The 13,590-nt window shown below is 31.8% G+C and overlaps 1 protein-coding gene across 1 annotated transcript in view; it reads left to right on the top strand.

Moving 5' to 3' along the window:
- Positions 1-13,590, top strand: part of CALB1 (calbindin 1) — a 37,362-nt gene that overhangs the window by 21,064 nt on the left and 2,708 nt on the right. Inside the window, exons 4-10 of the mRNA XM_051970829.1 lie at positions 2,099-2,182; positions 2,532-2,588; positions 7,557-7,634; positions 12,688-12,743; positions 12,851-12,890; positions 13,004-13,057; positions 13,444-13,515. Coding sequence (XP_051826789.1) covers positions 2,099-2,182; positions 2,532-2,588; positions 7,557-7,634; positions 12,688-12,743; positions 12,851-12,890; positions 13,004-13,057; positions 13,444-13,515 — 441 coding nt within the window. The remainder of the gene's footprint in view (positions 1-2,098; positions 2,183-2,531; positions 2,589-7,556; positions 7,635-12,687; positions 12,744-12,850; positions 12,891-13,003; positions 13,058-13,443; positions 13,516-13,590) is intronic.

The following is a 13,590-nucleotide window of genomic DNA, read 5'->3' as shown; positions in this document are numbered from 1 at the left end:
ACATACTGCGTTTAAGTGCTTAAATGAGTGACATATTTTTCATAATTGTGGCAAGCATACATCTCTGTTTTGATACTCATTTAATATTAATTATCAGGATAGTTTTTAAAATGTTTATGAGTTTTATATCTTCATGTCTCATGAGTATTTAAGGCAGCATTTTACTCTATCAAATCAAATTTCTTTTCAAAACTAACAAATCATAAGCACAGTGGGATTCTGTGTTCCCTATACCTTTCATTCAGCTATATGACTATAAGTTATTTTAAACTATGGAATACTATCTGAAAAAGCCTGCCTCTTTCCTTTCCATACCTCATCAAGGATATTTTCAATGTATGTGTGTTGATTATCCTAAATAAAATGGATATATGGATGAGTAGTTGTTGATATTTTCTTGGTCTCCTTCCCCCCTCAAAAACTCTATTATTTATTATTTTTTATTTTTCCCATAAATTTAGTATTTGTTCTTCTTACAAATAACTTGAGAATTAACATTTCAGTGCCTTCAAAATTAGGTCACTACTCCTTCCAGCTTGACCTAGCTCTACCCACTATATCTTATTGATTGCTTTTGGCTACTTTTACCATTTTTATTATCTTTAGGACCAATTCTCCTTCCTCAGGCAACATGTTAGGGATTGTGATGCTAGAGTCCCCACCATCATGGAGAATGAAGAAAAGAGTTAATTAAAGAAATCTTTATATATCTTCCCATTTTGGATACACTCATTGCCGCCTTCTAGTTTCATCTTTTTCTGGATAATCTAGTTTAATTAATCAGAGATCAGATTTCTCAACAATTTTTCTGTAAACTTGTTTTTCCCCTCTATTGATTTCACTGTTTCACGAGGTAATACTGCTTATAATCGGCTATTGCTCTATCTATGACTTTAGAAGAGTTTTTATTATGAACCAGTATTGCCATGTCTTCACAAAGAAACCAAGTCTGTTCCAATTCTGTTCTTTTATCCATTTACTATTTTTGTTTTTAACAACTTGCTTAAATAGGTTAAGTTGAAGTTACTTCACTCATACCTTCCTCTTTAATCTTAATCCATTTTTCCAACGTGACATTTTTTTACTTTGTCCTAGCAAGTCAATGGTTTAATGGTATACATGTGAGTGATTTGGAAATGACTATGAAATTAAGTAAATGGTCATTTCTGGTTTATTAAAATATAATTGATTTCTTTTTGCCCCTTGGTGTCTTTTTACTTGTCATGTTCAATGACTCTTAATTTTCTTCTTGAAGAACATATTCAACAACTTTAGGTGTGTGATTTTGGCTCACATCTTTACACAAGAAAGAAAATTATTTCATTATCTTATTCTGTCTCTTGACTTGTCAGAAAAAAAGTGCATGGCTCAGATTATGTTGGGAGAAATAGGGAAAAAAAAAGGATGATGTTAGCAACATAATCATTCTGGCATAAAAGATATAGAATATCTCTGATGGTATCTATTCTTTTGTGTAGCCTATAATTATTAGCAAAATACATCAAGGTAGAAAGCTTATCTATTCCAGTTTTCTCTTTAGCTTTGTCTCTTTCTGTCTCTCTTTTCCCACTCCTCCTCCTATCATAATTTAAAAGAATGAGGAGAAAGCATATAGTATGTATGGCTAGGCAGAAAAACAATTTTTGCAAAGGCTACTTTTAAACCATTGGAAAAAAAAGATTGGGAATAAATTGCTAGTCACATGGGCAAACATTCCGAACAATACCAATAATTCCTAGAGTAAGACACCAAAAAAGATATAACTATTAATAATTTTTTTACCTTGTGTATTTCGAGCTAGGAAGACTAATTCTGGAAAGAAAAATGCCAGGTCTATTGGAAAGAATATTTAATTTAAAAAGAGGACCTTGGTTATGATACTGACTCTGAACCATTTTAGCTGTGTGTATCCCAAGAAAGTTTCCTTATCTATAAAATAGGAATAATGTTTGTATCATCTACTTCATAAGTTGCAGTGAAAGCATGCTTTACACATCTTGCAATGCTATATAAGTGCAAGTCATCCTAGCAACTCAAATGAGAATCTTACTCTTAAGTTTCTCAAAACAACCATAATTTTTTTTTTAATCTTTTACAGTTAGCTCACGTATTACCAACGGAAGAGAACTTCCTGCTTCTCTTTAGATGTCAGCAGCTCAAGTCATGTGAGGAATTCATGCAGGTAACTATGAGGCTAGAAAAGCTCTTTTAGAAGAAATTGCCAAGATCAAGAATCAGCAAACATTTTAGTAACCTACTATATGGCTAAGTACAAGCAATTTCTGCTTCATACTAAATGTGTGACCTTGGGAATGCCACTTAACTTCTCTGAATCTCTGTAAATTAGAGGAGTTGGAGCTCTAAGTTTTCTTCCAGTTCTTAATTTTAATGACCCAATGGTTGATTATTCTAAGGAACAATGGAAATGGCACATGAATGAGCCCACTTTGTAAATCGTAAAGCATGATATAAATGTCAAGCATTATGATTATAATTATTTTACTCAAATGATTGTACATCACTGTTTTCAGACTTGGAGAAAGTATGACACTGATCATAGTGGCTTCATAGAAACTGAGGAACTGAAGGTAAGTGAATGAAAATGTAAACAAGTTTTCCTTTCTAAGAAAATTCTGAAAAGCTAAGGACTGAATTGGGGCAGGGGTTAATCCTTATAACTATAACTATATTTTAGGATTTCTAACTTGAGGTCTGGGAATTTATTTTTAAAAATTTTATAATTGCTTCCCTTTGTAATCCTATGCACTTTGCCTTATGCATTTAAAAACATTACTTTGAGAAGATGTTCAAAGACTTCAGCATTCTGACAAAGCATGTCAGCCAAGGACACAAAAATGGTGAAGAACCCTTATTTGTTAATATTTATTTAAAAGTTAAATACAATATAGAAAAAATAATCACTTCCATGTACATAGTAGAACATGAAAGGGTTTAAAATATGAAACAATACATTTCCATTTCAAGAAGCTTATTTAATAAATACTATACATTGTGTTCAGAGCTGTCAATCTTTTCTTTGGTTCTTTGTAGGTTTCCTTTAGTTCTCTTTATTCTTTTCTCCCTTCCCTCACTCCCAATCAAGAAGGCTATAATTAAGCAAGATACATTTATATATACTTGTATATGTATATATAATATACATTCATATATACATATATGTGCATAAATATACATAGATAACTATAATTATACACATATACATTTATATAAATATATCGATGTAAGACCATACTATACTTATTTGTTCATTGTTTCTCTGAAGATGAATAACATTTTTTCAAAAATTCAAGTTTTTCCATATTTTTTTAAATCCATCAAATCATCATTTCTTACACCATAACAATATGCCAACCTTATACTATCTGGTTACTTTAAATAGTCTAAAATAATGTTGATCCATATGGTTGATATGTAATCTAGTTTCTCTAATTTTTCTCTTTCTATTTTAGCTTTAGTTTTGAGATCAATGATTTCTGCCCCTGTTTATTTATGTAATAAACTCTATTCCTGATCTTTATTATGTTTATATCTCTTATTTTATATCCCCCCTGAATCCTTTGCTTTACTCTACCTGCTACCTTGCCCTCCTATTACTTAATCTAGGATCTCTCCTTTATCCCCCCCTCCAGTCTTTCCCCTTGCTCTCTTGTTTCTATCTGAATTTAGAAGACTTTTATATCCTTCCAAATGTACATATTGCCCTCTCTTTATCCCATTCCTGTAAATCAAAATACCTTTCTATACTCTTACCTCCCCTTAGCCTATTCTTTCTCCCTCTTATTTCTTTTTAAATTTAGAATATTTTTATTCCCTTCTAAATATATATATCTGTATGTTGTTCTCTCTTTAACCCAGATCTGATGATGTGAGTAGGGTTCCTTCTAAAAATTATTCTTATTCTCTCCCCCTTCTTAATCTCTTTACCCTTTTATTTCTTTTTGAATTTAGAAAAGTTTTACATAGAGATTGGGGGAGAGAGGGATAATTAGATAGAAATATAGATAGATAGATAGATAGATAAATAGATGGATGGATGGATGGATGGAAGATAATTTTTCTCTTTAACCTATTCCTAAAGAGAATAGAGTTCTAGAACTACCAGCCCTACTCTCCCAGCATCCCCTGTGTCATTTCTTCCTCTTGCACCTTGATGAACCCTTATTTTAACCTTTATTTTCACATCTGCAATAAGTGCTAGAAAATAGACATGAAAAAAAAAAAAAAAAAAGAAAATAGAAATGAAAATTTTTTGCTAAAGTCCCCCTTCCCTCTTACTGGGATGATGAAAACTTCTTTTAAGGTGTTGCTTCTTATACTAACTTAAAGAAATATAAGAATTGAATGTTTTGCACAAGTACTAGCAATACATCTAAATCATATATGTGTACCCACTAGGCCACATTTATTAATATTTTATGCTGTAATTCTAGAACTTATATTATTACATACTTAACATTTTTTTCTGGAAATACTTTTCCCTCAGAAAAGAAATCTCTAAAATTTGTATCAAACTTTAGGAAGTTTGTACCCTTAAATAAATTTATTAACATAAATCTTATAGTTATACAAAATGCAAATATTTATTAATAATTGAAAGGATTATTCTTCTAGTTATATGGATATCAAGAGTCTTTAGTCTAGACAACCATGTTTTCTTTATCTTCAGACTAACAACAACTAAAAAAAAATTTCCAGAATCATTAATGACAATTTTTGCCAAGAAAACCCTAAATGGGGTAGGACAAGACTGAAAAACAACTCAACTGAATCTATACCTCAGGATACCTAGGATCACATACTGACTTAGTTTTCAAATAAAATGTTACCTATGTTGTTAAAATAAAAAAAAAAAAAGAATCACTAATGATGGTCTATTTCTATTATGAATGGAAAGTGTGTGATCATCCAACGTTGTTTTTTTCTATGTTCACTGTGGTTTAGGAATCTTAGAATCATAAGAACTTAACATAATGACAAACCATGATTCTAGAGGATTGATGATGAACTATTTGACCCACCTCCTGACACAGAGATCATGAATTCAAGATGCAGAACAAGGATGTTTCTGAAAGTTGTCAGTGAGGGACTTGACTATATTTGTTACAAGGATTTTGTATTTCTTTTCTTTTCAAAGGAGTTTGTAGAGAGAGGTGGAAGAAAAAATAACATTAAAATCAAATTTTTAAAAAAGGAATCAGAATCAAAAAGGGATTTCTTTGTATTTGAAAAGTTGTGATAATATAGTGAACTTTTCTTATGAAGAAATGTAGTAATTATTCATTTTAAATGATTTAAGAGAAATAGATTTTAGGCTTTCTGCCCCATATAGATTTGTAGGTTTTAAGTTGAAAGGAACTTTAGAAATAGGATTCTCCTTTCACCTCTCTATCTTTGTACAGACATCTCATGCCCAGGACACAGTTCTTTCTCACATCTTCCTCTTAGAATCACTAGATTCCTTCAAAGCTTAACTTATGCCACCTTTTTCAAGAAACTTTTTCTGATTTCTATGTAATTAGGGTCTTTGTTCCCACCACCACTTCTCTAAGACATATATTTTAGGGTATACTTTACATGAAATTAATTTTGTACATATTCTCCATCTCTCTGTTCTCATTGGAGGTTGGAACTATTTTTGTTTTGACTTTTGTATTCTTAGCATCCAAAGACTAGGTGACTACTTAGTGAATATGTTAAGTTTCTTTTTGAGTGGTATGAGTTAAACTGTGTGAATCTATGAAATTCATATGAGAGAGAGAAAAAGGAGGAAAGAAGAGAGAGAAGGAAAGAGAGGTGGAAGAAGGGAGGGAGAGAGGAGGAAAGAAAGGAAAAAAGGAAGGAGGGAAGGAGAGAAGGAGAGGAAAGAGAGAGATTTAGAAAGTTCATTTTAAGTTCCGCAATTCCCAGGGTTTTATCTTTATCTATCTTTTACAAGATATTTCATAGTCCCACGTTTTCTCCCAAGCTATTCTTGGGACAACTATATTAGCTCTAATGAGGCTCCTTAACCCAATTAATCTTGCACCAAAGCTCCACTGAGTAAAATACACATTTATTTCCAGCAGACGCCTTTGAGTTTTCATGCCTTAGTCGGTTTCTGAAGTCTAATTTTAAAATAAGAATGAACTTCTGAAACTAGGTGAAGTGGCTTTCTGCCCTGACAGAATAAAATCAATATGACCAACAATAGTGAGTACACAATTAATTGTGTACATATTAATGAAGACAATAAATAATTTCATAAATGCATATGACAACTGGAACAATTATTTGCATGTGCAATAAATGCTCAGTTCACCTAAACTTGTATTTGATTCATTAATTTTTAAGAAAATAAAGTTGATTGATTTTTTTCATCATTAAGAGGAATGGGAGCTTATTATATCTTTAACATTTGCCTTGTCATGACTATGGCTATAAAGCTTCTATATCCCACTTTCAAAAAAAATAGATACTCCCTCGCTCCAACTGCCAATTTAATAATCATGTTCTTTCATCTTTCCCACATTAATATCTATTTGATTGTGATTCATATATCCTTCAGGCAAAAAGCTTCCTCATGTGTAATGAATTCTGTTGAACATTCTGCTCTATCCTATTGCCAAGGAGGGGCTTGTGTCATTATAACTTGACTTTACCTCTTGTGAAATTTGCAATTATGCTGGTAGTAAGTGACATGGTGAGTACAAGCTGATGTTCAAGGTGAGGGCCTTTGTAGGATTAGCTAAACAGGCAATTCTGGGGATATTTGTTTATACCTGCTGTTCCCTATAAATATTAAAAATTGTTCCCTCAGGGAAAAACGGGTACTCAGCTCTGACACTGAGTTATCTTTGTGTCTCACTCAGAAGAGAAACACAAATATTTATAGAGTTTTCACCATGTAGCACTACAATTAGTAGACAAGTTCAAAAGATTTCTCTCCTCAGACTTCAAAATAAAATACTGATTTCATTCAAGTAATTATTTAGAGAAAATAGGAAAAATGCAAGAATACTTGATCTAGATTTCATAGAATTTATATATATATGTGTGTGTGTGTGTGTATATATATATGTATACACACACACACACATAAATATATATATATATATATATTAGATATAACATATAGATATATATAGATAGACTAGAAAGGACCTGAGAGAGTATTTCTCCATTTTACAGATAAGGAAATTGAAGCCATGCGAGAATGATTTTTCCAAGGTCACACAGGAAGAGCCAAATTGGAATTTGGACATTAATCCTCTAAGCTCAAAACCAATATTCTTTCCATTATTCCATAATAATGCTCATGCTATAGATAAAGCAAGTCTTGAACTTCATTCAAGTATGATAGTCTATATTGAAATTTAAAAAAAAAAAACACTTTAATGAGTTGGTTTCAAGCTATGAAATGCCTCACTCTTCCTCTTTTTCTTCACCTGTCCTACCCCCATCCTACAGCAGCTTCACTATGTTCAACTTTCTGAAATATAGACATGTAAGATATTTGTTACTGGCCTGCTTTACCTGGATCTCTTTTTTCTTAACAGAACTTTCTAAAGGACTTGCTAGAGAAAGCAAACAAGACTTTTGATGACACAAAATTAGCTGAATATACAGACTTGATGGTAAGATGGGCTTCCAAAACATTACATTGCAAAGATATGAAATATCATTAATGTTTGCATTATTTGTTTTGAGTGAATTAACAGTCACAGTCAAAGCAGTCAGTAATGCACATATCAGGATGTAATTGTACTTCATAAGTAGTAGCCTGGATATTCAATTCTTCTGTCTCATTTGATTCCAAGTAAACCAGAGAAGAACAGTGTTGGTGCTAAAACAGGAGTTCTTATCCTGGGATATGTGGATCTCTAAATATTTCAGGGTGTCCATGAATTTATATGGAAAAAAATGTCATTTTTATTTCAATGTAATTGGCTTCTTTTCCAAGCATATATTTTATCCTATGTGTTTAAAAACATTATTCAGCTTTACTAGATAGTCAGAGGGGTCTATAATTCCCCCCCAAAAAAAGGTATAAAACTCCTATTCTAAAAGAACTTTCTTTTTCTGAAGACTAAAAAGATAAATTGTTATTTTTAAATCACTTTAACTATTTCAGCCAAATTTTGTAATTATTTACAAACTACTCAGATTTTAGCTTAGGAATACTAGAATTTTAGAGTCAGAAAAGCCATTCTAGGTACCTTCTTTTATAAAAATTAAGTAAGATTGGATATGCTCTCCATCTTTCCTTTTCCCTTATTCTATACTATTAGCCTTGTATGGCTATGCAATGATTCTAAAGGATTACCTAGAAATGGCTGCTTTTCAATTCTGGGTAAAAAGATCCAAAGATAAACTGATCCAAGTAAGTAGCCAATGGAAGATCTATCAACTCATCTATTAAACAAGACATTGTTTTTGGACCTCTGAAAAATGCAATTTACTAGTAGGCATTTGGTACAGAAGATAATTCAATTCATTCTAACAATTCACAAGCTTTGAGTTCTCCATATACATTGAATTTGCTTATTTATGTAATTAACAGAAGTATGATTAGCTATCACAATACACATCTTCCTTCTTCCTCTCTATCCCATCTTTAGTAGCATGTAATCTCTTTAAAGGTAGAGGTGGTTGTTCTTTTTTTATCTCTAGGAACTTGCATATAGTAGGTACCTAATAAATATTTGTTAATTTAAATTTTCATCCTCTTCACAATAGCTACTTTTCCAAATGCTGTCCCAAAGTTTTGATTTATCAAAGAGTTCTTGTATAAATATTTAAAATTTAAAATTGGTAACTGAGTTACATCATATTGTTAGACCTCCAATAATAATAGCAGCAAATAATAATATCATTAGGGCTCTAATAATAGCTAATAATAACATAGCACCGATTATGTGCCAGGCACTATGCTTTATAACTATTATTACATTTGATCCTCACAACGACTTTGGTTGATAGGTGCTATTATTATTCCCATTTTAGAGTTGAGGAAATGGAGGCAGAGATTAAATAACTTGCCTATAGTCATGTAACTAAGAAATGTTTGAGGCTAGATTTGAATTCATATCTTCCTAACTCCAGATACAGTATTCTATCCATTCTGCTGCCTGGCTATCCCTAAAATATGACTCTTAACTACATAAATCTCAATATATTTCCCCAAAAACATAAAAAAGTATAGATTAGCTGCCATTTATAAGATACTTTATGATTCACAAAGTACTTTCTATACATTATTCATCACAATGCTTCTGTGATCTAGGTGGTGCACCCTATTTTACATATGAGAAAGCTGAGGTCAAGAAAGGTTAAAGCATTTATCCAAGTGTACATGGCACTTAGTGGCAGAGGCAAGAAACAAATACAGTTCATCACACTATATATTCTTCACTATACCTCGACTCTCTACTACAATAGTTAGCCTTTTAGGTAGTTGTTACTCCTGTTGCTCTTTATAGGTCCCTAACAGTTGTCTTTTAAATGGGGTTCCACTTATATCTCCTGTAAGTAAAGTCCTATTTTGAATTCTCTAACAACAAGGAAAATACAACTAGGTCCCAATTAGTTCTAATAATGACTCTTCCATAGTAAAATTATTCCAATTTACTCAGCATAATTTCATTGGACTGGAACCTTTACCATATTTGACATAATTATAATTTGAATAGTGCATATTTTAACACATGGAATTAGTTTGGGTGAGTAATTATTTGCACTTTTTTGGGAACTTATCTTATATTGTTCATCATGAAATTATTCATAAAGTAGGTTCATGCATTTAAAAGAAAAATGTATTTCTTAATACAAGAAAGTTTCACTGAACCCAAAGCAAGGTAGGGGGGGAATAAATCTTTTTCTACCTTCATTAAGTATGACCCACTCAACTTCAAATATGGAAAAATTATCTTTTTTTGGTGTAATGATGGGTAAATTTACTCTATGGGTAAGAGCTAATATCACATACCTAAAATTATTAATTTCCTATTTTGTTCCAGTTTTAAGTAGTCTATTTAAAGTAAGGACTTCTTTCCAGATAGAGTCTGAGGCTGGCCTTTAAAAAAAAAGAAAGAATCATTCAAATGGGATTTTTTTCCCTGCTGTAATGGCCTGGCATATCTTATTTAGTGTCATAAACCAGTTCAGATTCAGTAAGCAAAATTAATCAAGAACTAATTAAAACAAATGCATATTTTGGGAAATATTTCCCTATGGACAGTAAATTCTGATCTACTTGCCTAATGTAGGAGACTGTGACCGTTATTAGAAATCTTTCAGGGAACTGTAAAAAATAGAAGTTAAAAAAAAAAAAAAGGTAGTTAGTCTGACATTCATTCTGGGGGCTGGCCTACATTTTATGCTCTGTTCACATCTCACTTCCCTTCACATTGATACATTCAAACCAAATCAGATTAGAGGACTTGTCTTTTCTTATTTCTGTGGCTTTGGTGGAACTTTCCCATGACCAGAATGGTCTTCCTTCACATCTTTACCTGTTGATATCTCTTCCTTCAAGGGCAAGTTCAGGAACAATCTCGTCCAAGAAACCTCCCCAAATTCCCCCCAGCAATAACTTTTCCCTTCCTTACATCTCCAAGGCAAGTTGTATACTTTCCTGTATACATAGCATATTATAATTTGTCTAATCTTTTCCTTCTACTAAATTATATACTCCTTACAGGCAGAGACCATGCGTGTATGATATCATATTTGCATTCCAGGCATCAAGTATAGCATACTGCAGGTAGAATACATTTAATAAGTGTGAATTGGATGGAAGTTTTTCTTTAAAAAAAGTTTCTCATTGGAGTTCTGTGCTAGGAAGATAGAAATAGGAGGAAGAAAACTCCAAAGACAGAAAAAACATCCAGATTGTATCATGTGCATATGATCCATATTTGAGGTAAGATAATTATGAGGCTTATAAAACACTGATATATAAAATATTAAAGAAATGGAAGATACAAAAAACATACAAAAAATGTCGCTAAAACTAAATCAATTACTGATCAATTTGCCAACTCTCTCATGTTATATAAAGTCTTTATGAGTATCTTCTATCCATGAAATCAAGGCTATCCCTAAAGAAGTTAGTAGGGAATGAGTAGTCTTTCTCAAGGTTCCATGTACACATTCACAGCACTTATTTGTAGTGCAAAGAACTAGACACAAAAGTAGGTGTCCATTATATGATGGAATAATTAGAGAAACTGTGGTTCATGAATGTAAGAGAATAAAAAACAAAATGAAAAGTCTATCTCCCTCTACACATATACCCCAAGACACTTTGGGGAAACTTTAGCGCACAAAACTCCTAAGTGTGAATTAAGCCAAATTAGATTGTAATTGGGAAGTCTTTAACAAAATTAATAAAAATACAATGAAGATAATGCTTTTGAAAAAGTTTCTTAAAAGTCAGGTATATTAATTACAATAATTCTTAACATGGGGTCCATGAAACTTTTTAAAAATATGCTCTAATAACTTTCAATTCAAGTGATTTCCTCTGTAATTCTATGTATTTTATTCATTTAAAAACATTATTCTGAGAAAGGATCAATATGTTCACTGGATCTCCAAAGGGAGCCATAATACAAAAAACAAACAAACAGCAACAAAATCAAAATGGTTAAAATCCCCTGCTACAGAAATATGACACCACTCAAAGATCTCTGCTCCTGGCTCAGTTACACTTATAAATACCCCAGTTTAATTACACTTTGACCTTTCTTCTCTCCCTTAAATGTGGTGACAGAGTTGATTGTCCAAGTCTAAGCCTTAATATTTCCCTTCCCTTCAAAACAAATACAGCAATACCTTTTGCATAATGTTCCGATCTATAAATATATTTATACATATTCATAATTCATGTTGTTCCTTTTACTGCTATTTTCACTCCTCTTCATGAAAGGGTAAATCAATATTTACTGGCATTATTTTGGAAAGCCCTGAGGAAAAACATCTAACTCTTCTCTCATTTGTCTTTGCCTTCCTATCCCCCTCCCACAAAAAAAAATTCTACACATCAGAATAGCAAGAATATTAAAATAGTAAATCCAAGATTTAGATATGTAAGGCACTTTAGAAAGCACCTAAACCCCAAAGGTTTTTAACCTAGGGGAGAGAGGAGGGAAGGAGATTAATTTGTGTTTTCAAAAACAAACCAAACAAAAACAAACAAAAAAAAGAGGCATTCTTTTCATTAGCCTCTAAATGAAATGTAACATTTCTTTCAATTATGCATGTAAGTAATGAACATTCTGAGAAGGGATCCATAAGCTCTGCCAGACTGCCAAAGGTTAAATCTCTGACCTAAACCATTCTCATTTTATAGGAAAATGAGGCTCAGAAAAAAAGACGACTTATTCAAGGTCAAATAGATTTTTTAAAAAGTGGTCAAGCTGAGATTGAAATCCAGACCTCTTCTACCCTTAAATCAGGATACTCTCTATATATGATACTGTACTATTTATTCGTTTAGTCTCTTTTAGCTAGCTTCACATCCATGCCAATGTATAAAATGTTTGTACTGGAAGATTTCAGAAATGCTGATTTCTAGAACTTTGGTAGCCAATGAAGGCCTGCAACTCATCTTTTATGTTACTTTGAATTTTTTTCTCAATGCAACAAATGTGCTTTAATAACTATAATCATGACATTGTCTTTCAGCTGAAAATGTTTGACTCAAACAATGATGGAAAGCTGGAATTAACTGAAATGGCCAGGTAAGTTTAAGAACTCTGCTAATGTAGTTTCATATCAACTATCACTTAAAAAGAGAAAAAACAAAAACAAAAATAAATACCTAATGCTACAATTTTTTAATCCAAAGGTTGCTACCAGTACAAGAAAATTTCCTGCTTAAATTTCAGGTAAAGTAAAATCTGTAGAGTTTTCAAATTAAAGATATTAACATGTACAGCAGTATTGTAATAATCTGACTTCTTAATGTAATACTCAATCTAATATTTTCCATATTCTCTAGGGAATCAAAATGTGTGGGAAAGAGTTCAATAAAGCTTTTGAGTTATATGATCAGGTAACTTGTCTTCACTGTCTATTTCTCTGTTGGGAACATTTTAAAAATATGTTAGGAAACAATGATTCGCAGATTAAAAGGTATAAAGATTAAAAAATATATGTAGCCTGTTCTATGTAATTCAAGGGTTTCTTATCCTGGTTCTTCATTTTTTTTTCCTGATTACTTTCCTTCCCCTTTATCAATACTTTCTGGGTTGTACTGCTAGCTCTTTCATTTTAACATTGAGACACAGCAAATCACTTAATATCCATGTCAGTTTTGTAACTATTCTACCAACCATATTGACCTCATAGGCTTATAGATTTAAATTGTTTTGGTAAATCTTAGCTCATATTATTGTGAGTTATCTAAGGTTGACTATTTTTGATTTTCTCTCTTTTCAGGATGGCAATGGATACATAGATGAACATGAATTAGATGCTTTATTGAAAGATCTTTGTGAAAAGAATAAGCAGGTAATTTACAATTATTATCGTGGATGTTTAAATAATAGACTTGTTCAAGTCCAATCAAAATAAAGCACTAAGGTA

The sequence above is a fragment of the Antechinus flavipes genome, chromosome 1, assembly GCF_016432865.1.
Source record: "Antechinus flavipes isolate AdamAnt ecotype Samford, QLD, Australia chromosome 1, AdamAnt_v2, whole genome shotgun sequence".
NCBI lineage: Eukaryota > Metazoa > Chordata > Mammalia > Dasyuromorphia > Dasyuridae > Antechinus > Antechinus flavipes.
The sequence above is the reverse complement of the archived record's forward strand: the minus strand, read 5'-3'. Positions and strand labels throughout refer to the sequence as shown.